This window comes from Protopterus annectens, chromosome 15.part0 (genome assembly GCF_019279795.1).
Source record: "Protopterus annectens isolate FY-2018-M chromosome 15.part0, PAN1.0, whole genome shotgun sequence".
In the NCBI taxonomy this organism is placed as follows: domain Eukaryota; kingdom Metazoa; phylum Chordata; order Ceratodontiformes; family Protopteridae; genus Protopterus; species Protopterus annectens.
The window spans coordinates 718142153-718154865 of NC_056749.1; the positions used below are offsets into that span (position 1 = coordinate 718142153).

Genomic DNA, 12713 nt, shown 5'->3' on the forward strand with positions numbered 1-12713 from the left:
AACACTCTCAGTAGTCTCAGCGGTTGGCTCCGAAATGCTTGGAACTGACCCTGCAATAACAATACAGCTCTGTCGGCCTCGAGGTCTGTGGAGCTGATGAGACAGTGGACTTCTCTGATTTTTAAATTTTAAGAGGTGGCTCCGAGACACCAGCTGGTGCCGGGGAGGGCCTCTTAGAAGATTTTGACTTTCCTTTAGTGGATTTTGATGAGAAACTACACAAATCTTCCTCAAAGGAAGGTTTAAGAAGACCTTTTAGGATGAGCTTGTTCTTCCTTTCCTGCAACACCCTAGGATTGAAAGCATAGCAAAATAAACAGATCTCCTGTAAATGGATGGCCCCTGAACAGTAAACGAGTTACTGTAACCATCCGTTATAGACATTTTTTGAGAGCACTTAATACATTTCTTAAAGCCGAATGGCTTATAATCTTTAGACATTCTGCAGTGGAGGACACACGCACACAGAGAAAAAGAAGAAAGAGAAGTAGGTCCTCTAATTTAAATGGGCCTAGCCCTGCAGGAAGGAAAAGACACCACGAGGACTAGGTCCTCTAATTTATACGGGCTTAGCCCGGGTAAGGAAGAGATGCGGTCTTCTAACTGAAACAGACCTAGAATGTTGTAGAAAGGAGAAAGTATCACATACTCAAACAGTAATCGCAGAAATAAGCGGGAATTTGCAAAATCTCAAGCTTATGCCAAGAACAAACGGAAAGTAGTTCTGTTAATAGCAAATCCAACGATGCTAACAACAAGCTAAATAGCACAGCTAAATAAGTGGGAAACAGACAAAAACTCTAGCTATTAACACAGTCCAACAGTGGGCAAAAGGCACCTAACACTACTAATTCTACAAATAAACCAGTACACGGGATACCAACTAAGTTAGAAGGGGCCAAATGCCAAAAATTGCACCAAATGGCGCAAGTACAAGCCAACTACACTAATAACTACTCCAACTGATTAACTATTGGCAGTAACAGTTTTAACTGTTTTAAACTATCTCAAACTAAACAGAGCCAAGAAATTTGTAAAAGTGGAAATAAACGCAATCACTTAGCCAGAGCCAAAGAGAAGCACAACCAAACGCGTCAACGCGGCAAATGAGAAATGGGGATTGTACTGGTGCACCATGGGATACCTACCTAGCCACAAGCCAACCAGAAGTCTTCCAGCTTTGTAAACAGGCTGAGTCGGAGCTGAGGATCGGCTCTGATCCGATCCCATATGTAAGAATGAAGGTGAGAGCACTACAGAACATCAGGACTTACTGGTACAGTGACTTGAGTACATAAACACTTCTTAAAAGTATAGTTAAGCTGGTTTCATTAGTGAGATCACAACACTGATTTAATGTGCATGATCTTTAAAAGAAAGAACTGCTCATATTTGCTCATCCTTTATGCGCCAACATTCAAAATAGTAAGTGCTGACCTATTATAAAGAACACTTCTTGCAGGGTCTTGATAAATGAACAATCCAATAGGAATCACTTCAAATAAAACCCAAAAATATAAAACTGCATCATGTTTAGATATTTACCAAGGGAAAATGAATGTAAACAAGCAGGAATTTGATTGCCAACCAAACTTCAACATCTCAAAAACGATTTAGAGAAATACAGGATTACATTTTTTAATCCTGCATATCTGCCCGGGGGCATTTATAAGCCTAGCCCATTGTTTTGTGGCTTACGCCACCCCTTTAGTATGGGGAACTATACCCATTATTTTGCTGTGCCTCTGTCGAGCAGTGACACTGAGGTAATTCCTGGGGTATATCTGCGATCTCCCATCCATTGGTCAAGATTTCTCTTGAACAAGGCCAGCGAGGTGCTCTGCCTCACATGTACCGAGATTTTGTTCCACAGCATAGGGAGTCTTTGGGTGATGAATCTATCCCTCCAGCACGTCCTATTAATAGCCGTGTCGAGGTTTAAGTCTCCCGCCCTTGTGGCTCTGATGGATCTAGATTTTTTGAGGTGAAGCATATTCATCAAATCTGGGTTTGACATGGCCTTGTATGTTAGGCAAAGGTCACCTCTGAGCAAGCGGTCAGCGACTGAATAGAGCTGGAGTTCTTTCAGTCGGGCAGCATAGGACAGATTTTTGAGACCCTTTATCCTTTTGGTGAGGAACTTTTGTGGCCTCTCCAGCTGCTGCAAGTGTCGGGTCAGATACATTCCGAATGGGGCATTGTACTCAATCATTGGTCTGATGAGTGATGAGTAAAGGGAGACTATGACCTCCCTTGATCTAGATGAGAATCCCTTCATGATAAGGTGGGCAATGTAGAAGGACTTCCTAACTACTTTAGCTACATGGGTGTCGAATGACAGACTACTATCAACCTGGGTCCCCAGGTCCCTGATAACTTCTTCTGTGCTCAGTGGATTGCCACCTATTTGGTAGCTAGGGGTAACCTTGTTTTTCCCGAAGGGTATGACTATGCATTTTTTGGCATTTAACTTTAGGCCGTGGCTCTGGCACCAGTTATCCGTTTCTGTGAGACCCTTCTGAAGGATATCTGTGTCAGATGTGTTTTCTACTATGGCGCCCAGTTTGCAGTCATCTGCAAACTTTGTCAGCCATAACCCTCCTGTGTTTGCTTGTACTTCGGAAAAGTAGATGCCAAACAAGAGTGGGCCCAGGACTGAGCCCTGTGGGACACCACTTGTGACCGGCTTTGAGTCTGACATGGTGCCAGCAACTCTGACCCTGTGGGTTCTGTCACTCAGCCAGTTTGCAACCCATCTTGTGATGTATGGGTTAACATTTAAGCTGATGAGTTTTTCAATGATACCCGAGTGGGGTATTGTATCGAAGGCCTTAGCCAGATAGAGGTAGGCTGTATGGACTGCCTTTCCCTCATCAATGGCTTTGGTGACTGTTTCGAAAAAGTCAACCAAGTTTAAAAGGCATGATCTGCCTTTGACAAAGCCAAACTGGGTTGGATCCAAAGTCTGCAAATTCCCTATGTCTTTATTTATGAGGTCCATTATGATCCTCTCCATGGCTTTGCAGATAAGGCTTGTCAAGCTAATGGGCGGTAATTTCCAGGGTCTGTGGAGGCACCGCCTTTGTGAAGTGGGACCACAGTTGCAGTGCGCCACTCCTGGAGTGCGTATCCAGAGGTAAGACTTTGATTAAACAGCTGTCCTAGCTGTGGGTTTAATTCCTCATTGAGTTCATGGAGCACACAGCCGGGGACACCATCAGGTCCCATGGATGCTGTGTGTTTTGCTTTGGAGAGAGCAGTTCTCACTTGGGCGTTGGAGATGTTTGGGGGCTGCACTCATTTGGTATAGATATCTCTCCTTTTGGGGAGGGGGAGAAGTTTGCACTAAACCTGTCAGCCAGTATGTTGGCAATGTCTGTAGGATCAGTAATCTTCACATCATTTTGAACTAGTTCTGAGCATATCTGGGAGTTTCCTCCTAGGTTTCTAACATAGCTAAAGAAGGCCTTATGATTGTCTTTTGAGTCTTTAGCTATTTTTCTCTCGAAATTTGCTTTGGATGATTTTATGAGAGCTCTTAGTTTTTACTTATAGTGATCAAGGGTGTCTTACCTTTTAAGGATTTTGCTCTATCTTGTAGTAGCTTCCTCCTTTTGTTGTAGAGTTTGTTTATGGCTGGGGTCCACCAGACTGGACGCTTGCCTTTGGTACAAAGAGTCTTTGTTTTGCTTGGGATTGCCTTATCCATGCAGTCCTGCAGGTGCTGGTAGAAGGCGTTTGTAAGTGATTCAGCGGCTTGAGTATTGTTTTCCCGGCTCGGGGCCTGAAAGGAGACCACACTAGTCTTTAGAAGTGTGAAGTCGGCTTTTGAGAAGTTCTTTACTGTGGTCTTTTTATTTCAGGTGGGGTGGGATGAGGACCTCCAGCGAGATTAGTTTGTGATCTGATCTCACCAGTGAGGGGTATACTTCGGTGTTGAACATTGTGCTCCCATGTTCGTGATGATGAGATCAAGTATGTTATCTCCTCTTGTGGGGATGGTGACTAGTTGTTCCATGGCATTTGAGTTTATGAATTCCAGGAACTTTTGGGCTAGGGTGTTTGGGCTTGAGTAGTTTTCCCAGTCTATATTAGGGTAATTGAAGTCACCTAGTATGATGGTGTTTGGTGATACATTTATCCCTCTAGTGTTTTCAGGAAGGCCATGTGAGTTTCCTGAGTTTGTGAGGGTGGCCTGTAACATGCTACAATTTGCAGAGCAGTCTTGCCTATGGTTAATTGCACCTGGATGGTCTCCGATGCATCGTGCGTTGCCACCAGTCTTGAGGTGTGGGTGTCCTTGATGAATATGGATACCCCCCCTCCTTTCTTGGTATTGTCCGGATTTTGGGGCGGAGCATGATATGAGGTAAAACCTGATAGCGCTGGGGTGCTCTCAGGAGCCTTGAACCAGGTTTCTGTCACAGCACAGACATTGATGTTCTCCATACTGAGAAGGGCCTCGAGTGCGTGCATTTTGAGATTTAGACTTCTGGCATTGTGCAGCATTACCCTTAGTTTTTTTCCTTTTTTGTGTTCTAGGGTGGTAGGTTTAGAATTTGAGCCTTGCCTAAAAAAGGCACTATGGGGGTGGCAAGAGCCTTTGCCAATATCCGGAATCCCAGGGGTGACAGGTGCAAGCCGTCCCTTGCGAAGCAGCGTGGCTTGTCCAGCATGTCATCCCAGGCAGACAGATACTGGATCCCCTTTGAATGACACCAGTGTTTAAGCCAATTGTTAAAGCTGATCATCTTACCTCTGTATTGTGGCATCATTCTTGGTGAAGGTAGGATACTGCTCAAGGTCAGGGTCATACCTGCCTGGGCTACATAATCAGAGAGCTCCTCAATGTCTCTTTTCATGTAGTCCAAGGAGTGCGTCTCAGGTCGTTTACACCAGTGTGGACAATGACTGAGTCATATTTGTACCTGCTGTTGAGAGACCTGAGTGCTTGCGTTATGTGGCGGATTCTAGCGCCCGACAGGCAGCTTACTGTGACCTTCTCCTTACTCAGTCTGGTGAGCGGGACATCAGTGTGTCTGACTATGGAGTCACCAATGACTAGTGTGTCTGGCATTGTGTTTGGCCTTAAGGGCTGTGACTGTTTGACACTCTGACTGTGAGGTCTATGTGTTGCGGGTGTTGTGTTCTGAGGTGGTGGTTGTTTGGGTGTCTGCTTTGGTGGCCTCTGCTGTTTTGGTAGATTTTTGATCAGAGCCTCCAGTATGTCTTTGTGTGTTTATGTGTATGATTTGAGGTTGTAATGGTACTATGTGAGACTGGGTCTATAGTGTGTGTGGTAACCTTCTCCTCCTGACTGGTCTTGCCAGTCCTATGTTGAGAGAGCTCAGCCTCCAGTTTGGCCGTATAGTTGCATCTCTCGCATGTATTTGTGTTTTGTGGGAGGAGGAAAGGGTTGTCTGTGTACATGAGGCAATTGAAACATTGCCGCAATATTCCCAGGTTCACCAGCTGAGCAGGAGAGGACACTAGCAACTGATCCTTCGACATGCTAGAAGGGTAGACAAAAACTTTAAAAAGATTCCGGGGACGTGGGTGACCGAGAAATGGGGGTTGCCTTTTGGGGTACTATCTATGACAAGAGTGCATTATCAAGGTAATAAGTACTGTAGGAGCAAGTGCTAGGTTTAATAGATAGAGAATAGTCTACTTGGAGTCAAGTAGAGTTGATCTTTTTAGTTATAGGATACGCTGATTTGATCAGTAGTATAGTTCGAGGAAGGTAGTTTTAAGGGAAATTTGAAGAGTGGACTTTAGGTAGCCCGAATAGTTTAAACCTGCTTAACCGGCACTGCCCTAGTGTGCAACAGTGGCAGCTCCGCTCTAAATCACGCTAACGCGCGTTTTATACCAGGGGGCTGGAAAAAGCTAGAAACTGGCCCAAAACGACCAATAAACTACTAGTTACTGGCTGAAACCTCACAAAACTGGACAAAAGGCAGCTCAATGCTTCCCACTCCCACTGGTAAGCAAGGTAGCTTCCCTTCCCCCAAATAAGGCAAGGAAACAGTACACAGGAACTACAACCAAAGCCCAGGAATCAGCAACTCTGAAACTGGACTAAACTAGTAAAGCAGGAAAAACAAGAGATATTTTTTCTTTTTTTTCACAAAACAGGCAGAAACAGGTACAGCAAACACTTATAAATGCTATGAATCAGCTACTACAGCTTACACAGAAGAATTTGCTACAAATACAGTCAAATAGTAACAAACAAGGATTCCAAGTGCAATATTAAGTTAAATGCAGTAAAAACAGCTTCAATGTAACAGAAAGGCAGGCGAAATACAGTTCATATTCATATATATATAGGTCAGTACTTGGTTAACTGCCCTTGTGAGCTATTTTAAGCCTTGCCAATTTTATTCCTCATGAAGCACCAGTTTTCCCTGTGGTTTGATGCTGTTCCTTATGAGTGGGAAATGTTTTAAGCCCTAAAGCTTGAAAATTTTTGCAACTCACTACAAGCAACTGCTTTATAGGTGTGCTTGTGTATATGTACACTTTTAATATTAAACATAAGCAGGTCAGTCTAAGCATATATTTTAAGCTGCCTAGCAGCTGTATGCATGAATGCACATTTATTCAGTAATATTCATTACCATTTTCACCAACTTTAAATTTCAAAAGTAGCAAGATCACTGTGATAAAACAATTTCTTGTTGAAAATGCTAAAAAAAGCAAAACAAGTGATGTTCAATGTCATACTTGTAAATCCCTCGTGACATATTTTCAATATATTTAGCTTTGTCGAGTAAACCACAGTGATAATGGTAGGTCTTGATGCAGGCTTTAATTTCACAACCAATGGTGGCACCAGGCTGACCGCAGAGTGTGCATTTCTAGAAAAAAAACACAAACAAAAGCAAAACAATTTTGCATTAGCCCAAACATAAATGTGAACCCTTAAAAGTTTACTGACAAACAGGTATTTAACTACATTAAATGCATTAAAAGGTTACGTACCATCCTTTTTCCCCTTTTAATTTCCTGAATAACTGTTTTAATATCAAAATTTCCAAAATCTGCTCTCGAAGTGGTTGTAAGCTGGATAGTACCAGAAGAAAACAGCTACAAGACAAAACAAATTAAATTAGTAAAGTATGCAACTTTTAATTTCATCTTACTAAAAATGACATCTTATGGAATGACAGACTATCATACACTATTACAAAGTTGCAATTTTTATACTGAAAGTCCAACAGTAATTTAATGACTTCCCTTTCCATCTCTCAGTCTTGACATTTTGATTATCAGAAGCTTTGCTTGGTATCCAGCACTTGAATTCCCCAGCAATGAATCAAACAGATGTGGTGATCAAGTATCAGCACCTATCTACTATAAGCAGCACAACACAGAATTCATTAATTTCTCAGACCCCAAACCTCCACAGGTCCACACAAGACTCTTTAGCTACATGGACAGCTAAAAACGGTATGAAATTAACAGCTGCTGCTGGTGCCGCAGCTCCAGGTCCTAGTGCTACCAATGCTTAAATATGGCTGGAGGAACGCATCTCATCAAATGACATGGCCAATGATCTGTTCCCTCTTGGGATGGCCTGTCGTCCTATGTGGATAAATGCCTGTATCCTTATCTCCACCATAGCTCCAAGCAGGAAATTCCTTATTCATGAAGAACCACTGAACTTTTTTTTTTTTACTGCCCTTCCTTTCCGTATAGAGCTGGTGTTCTCAGTCATGCTGCAATACTAAACTGAATACACAAGCATTATTGCTCAAAAATAATGACCTTCAGACCACCTGTACACTAAAACGACACCCAGATGAAATGGGCAGAATTGACCCAGAACCACACACAGATGGCAAACTCGGAGCTATAATATATAACATTAAGTATCCTGTTTTTTGTTTATTTTATTCTTGATTTCATTGTTGTTTATAGCACTTTGTGTACTGTGTATTTTTTCTAGCTAGTTTCACTGTGTGTGAGGTATTAACTGGAAATAGTCCACTCTTATTAAGCATCTGTTGGGTTGTTTGTTTATGATAACTTGTTGCAGTTAAACTCTTTTTTCTAGTGGCTCCTTCAGCTGTTTAAAACTTTCATTTAACGGCTCAATGCTGCTTTTCAGCTGTGAGTAACATTTCTGCAGTTTGTTCTAAGTAGTGGGGATATTTGTAGCATTTCCATATTCAGGCTTGTATTTGGGCCTAGTGTTTGTGGAGGCTGTGTGTCTGAGCACATAATTCAGGGACATCTTGTTTTAGCCAAAGCCATCAGGCATTTCAGTGAGAGAATTGTTTGAGGTCATTGGCTGACTGAGGTCTCCTGGACTACAGCTTAGACTAAGCACCTCATTGGTTCTTTTGAGATTTCTTTCTTAAAAGCTCTCTCAGGTTTCAGCTTTCTGTTACCTAAGAAGCTCAGTTGTGAGTGTTCTGCCATTTTACAGTGAGCTAATTGAAGGAAGGACACTCAGCAAACTCGGAGCTATAATATATATAACATTAAGTATCCTGTTATTTGTTTATTTTGTTCTTTATTTCATTGTTTATAGCACTTTGTGTACTGTGTATTTTTTCTAGCTAGTTTCACGGTGTGTGAGGTATTAACTAGAAATTGTCCACTCTTATTAAGCATCTGTTGGGTTGTTTGTTTATAACTTGTTGCAGTTAAACTCTTTTTTTCTAGTAGCTCCTTTAGCTGTTTAAAATTAGAAGTTATGTACTCACCATAACGTTCCATCTGAGTAGGTGACTTCATTCGGATGCAACCTGTGGGTATCGGATCCGACCTCGGATCCGAGCCGGCAATTCAAAAGCTTAGGCTCCGAGCTCCTAGCTCCTCCCTCTTACCCATAACCCCTTGCCAAGCCCTGACTGACCTCAGATTGAGTTTGCCTCAAAATACTGACAACAGTACACTAAAACAGCATAAATACTCGCTCTATAAAGGTCAGGGGGATGGAGGGGGGGGGGTGGTTGCATCCGAATGAAGTCACCTACTCAGATGGAACGTTATGGTGAGTACATAACTTCTAAATCTGAAGTAGGCAGACTTCATTCGTCTGCAACCTGTGGGACAGAGTCCCTAGCTACCTGAATCTTGGGCGGCCATCATGGAAGGATGTTTCGGAGCACCGCTGAGCCAAAGGATGCTCTTCCTCTAGAAACAACATCCACCTTGTAATGAGAAATAAAGGTATGAGGCGAGGCCCAAGTAGCTGCCGCGCAGATATCATCCAATGATGCACGGGACTTAAAGGCGGCTGACGTGGAAACTGCCCTAGTAGAATGAGCCGTAACCCTCTGAGGAGCAGGTCTACCTGAAGTGTCATATGCCTGCAGAATACAATTAGCAATCCACTTAGATAGTGTGACTTTAGATACTGCTTTACCCAGAGCAAATTTAGCAAAGGAGACGAACAGCTGATCTGATTTCCTGTGACCAGCTGTTCTGTTAATATAAAAACGTAATTGTCTATGAACATCCAAGGAATGCAATTTGTATTCTCCTTTGTTTGAGTACTTGGGAAAAAACACAGGTAAATTGATTGACTGGTTAATATTGGATTCAGAAGAGACCTTCGGAAGAAAAGAAGGATTGGTCCTGAGGCACACCCTATCAGGGAAGAAAGAAAGGTAAGGTGGCTTGACGCATAGAGCCTGAAGCTCAGACACTCTTCTGGCTGAAGTGATAGCTACCAGGAAGGCAGTCTTCCAGGAAAGGTACTTTAAATCAGTAGAAGCTGCAGGCTCAAAGGGAGGAGCAGTAAGGGCTTGCAGAACTAAAGACAAGTCCCAGGGTGGTACAACCTCCTTGACTGGAGGCCTCAACAAAAAAACTCCTTTGAGAAATGTTTTGCATAATTTCGCCGTCATAAGGGGAGCTGTGTCATGACCAATGTGATAATGCGAGATAGCTGCCAATTGTACCTTAATCGTGGAAGAACTAGCCCCTTGATGAAAGAGGTCTGTTAGAAAATCCAGCACCGCTGACATAGGTGCCGAAAGGATCCAAAGTTCTCTGTACTGCCCATATAGAGAATCTCTTCCATTTACTCCGATAAACCTGCCTGGTGGAAGGTTTATGAGCTGCCACTAAAATGGCCTTGACCGGTGATGAGATACCGGAGTCCTAATTAAGGATGGAACTGGAGCAGCCAAGCTGTCAACTTCAGGGTCCAGATTGGGAACTGACATTCCCAGAGGGTGGGAGATGAGATCCAAATTGGATCCAGAATCCAGGGTGGATTGATTTTGTGAGACCATACGAAGGGGAACCAAGGTTGTCGAGGCCAGAACGGGCAATGAGAATCATTCTGCTCCCCAAACTGTTGGCTTTCTGCAGAAGCCTCTGCATCAGAGGAAGTGGAGGGTAGGCATAAAGGAGACCGGGAGGCCAAGCATGCACCAGAGCATCTCTCGGGAACTCCCTGGTGGGGAAGCAGAGCGAAGAAATTGTCGCATTTGGCGTTTGAGGAGAGGCAAAAGATCGCAACAGGGTTGCCCCAAACGGCAAAAATCTTCTTCGCTACTTGAGGATTGAGAGACCACTCGTGTGGAGAAAGGATGGTGCGACTGAGCTTGTCCGCAAGGATGTTGGACTTTCCCGGAATGCGTTGCTACCAGAAAGCGTTTGGTGGAAATTGCCCATTCCCAGACTCTCATGGCCTCTCGACAAAGGGGTAAGACCTGGTTCCTCCCTGTTTGTTGATATACCAGACTACCGACATGTTGTCTGTCTGAATCGCAATAGTCCCTGAAGGAAGAACGTGGTGAAGTGCTTGCAACGCTAGGAGCACCGCCCTCATTTCCAGGACATTTATATGCAATGACGTCTCTGTGGGATTCCACGTGCCTTGGACAATCTTTCCGCAGAATGCCCCCACCCGAGGCAAGAAGCGTCCGTGGTCACTGTGGCTCGGGAAATGCAGCGCAAAAGGTCTCCCTGCCAGGGGCTCCGGAGAAAGAAGCCACCAAAGAAGGGAGTCCCTGCACGCTCTGCTGACCGCAATCGGAGCGTTTAGAGAAGAACAAAGAGGGGACCACTGAACCTGAAGGGTCCATTGAAGAACCCGCATGCGTAAACGGGCATGAATGAGAAGCGGAATAGCTGCCGCCATAGAACCTAGGGCCCTCAGGACCGAAGCTGCAGTTGGAGATGGTTGCAGGATCGCTGTCACATGACACTTCAGGCTGGCAATACGGTCTGGGGTGAGGAAGGCTCGCATTGATCTGGTGTTTAGTCTTCCTCCTATGAAATCTATAACTTGTGTGGGGTTCAGTAAAGATTTCTCCCAGTTGATCGTGATGCCCAGCCTTGGTGCTAGTTGAAGAAAGTAATCCCTGGCTGAGCACAGAAGATGCCTTGATGATGCCGTCAGGAGCCAGTCGTCCAGGTGCGGAAAGACCTGTAATCCCTGGAGCCTCAGGTGGGCCGCTACCACCTTGGTAAACACCTGGGGCTGAGGTGAGACCAAAGGGGAGGACCCTGAACTGATAATGACTGGCTCCCAGCCGGCCGCGAAGCAACCTCCTGGATCGTCTGTCCATCCGAATGTGGTAGTACGCGTCCTTGAGGTCTATGGAGCACATCCAGTCGTTCTCCCTCAAGAGGGGAAGTATAGATTGCAGGGTGACCATCCGGAACTTTTGCTTGGTTACTGACAGGTTCAGCTGGGAAAGGTCTAAGATTGGTCTTAAGTCCCCGTCTTCTTTGGCACCAAAAAGAACCTGGAGTAAAACCCTAATCCGGTTTGATCTCGGGGGACGCGCTGGATAGCTCTTTTTTCTAGCAGCTGTTCGATTTAGACAGCTGCCGCCTCCCTTTGGTCGGGTGGAACATCTGGGAGGCTGCGAGATTTGGGAACCTTGAATAGGGGAATTGAATATCCTCTGGATATGACACGAAGCACCCAACTGTCTGTTGTTATGGACTCCCAAGAAGTCAGGTGCCTCGAAAACCGCCCCCCGACTGCCTCCAGAGACGGACAGCCGGGAAACCCTTCAGGGCTGCTGCGTGGGTCTATCAGAGAAAGGTTCTCTGGACCCAAAGTTGCCAGGAACCCCCCTGCCTCTAGCACGACGACCTCCCCGTCCTCCTCTGCCACGGAAGGACTGGTTATCCGGAGCAGGTTGGGACTGCTGCGACTTCCGGAACCACATCTTCTGTCCCTTTTGGTTCTTAGAGAAGGACCTCTGGGGAGCTGAGAAGCGGACTCCGACGGCAGACAGCGTCTTCCCGTCCTTTTCGCTCTGGACTAATGTCTCATGAACAGTCTTGCCAAACAAGGCAGAACCATCGAAGGGGGCATTCGCGAAGGTCGCCTTGAAGGGCTCTGCAAAATCACAATGGCGGAGCCAGGCCTGTCGCCTCATGACTAGGCCTGCTCCGCTGGCTCTAGCGGCTCCCTCAGTAGCATGAGAAAGCAGCCGCATAGATGTATTGGAAACTGATCTGAGAGTGGCCATTCGGGTGGAGTAAACCTCTTTATCCTCACTCGAGATGGACTCCGGGGGAGATGCAGCGTATTCTTTAATCAGATCCCGCTGCATCCTAATGACATGTGCCATGTAGTTCAGCTCTCAAGGAGAAGGTTGCTGAACTAAAACTCGCTTCCCAATGCGATCCATCGAGGGACTCCTTGCCCGGAGGATGCATGGAGGGACTCTCCTGGGCCAATTCCCTCTTCGTGGCTGCAGCCATCATCATGGCATCTACTGGGG

At 45.1% G+C, this 12713-nt stretch overlaps 1 protein-coding gene across 1 annotated transcript in view; it reads right to left on the reverse strand.

Moving 5' to 3' along the window:
- The window catches only part of LOC122789875 (PHD finger protein 6-like), a 655585-nt gene that overhangs the window by 60427 nt on the left and 582445 nt on the right, over positions 1-12713 (reverse strand). Inside the window, exons 6-7 of the mRNA XM_044057309.1 lie at positions 6988-7092; positions 6730-6863 (exon numbers count right to left, since the gene is read on the reverse strand). Of these exons, the coding sequence (XP_043913244.1) occupies positions 6730-6863; positions 6988-7092 (239 nt within the window). The remainder of the gene's footprint in view (positions 1-6729; positions 6864-6987; positions 7093-12713) is intronic.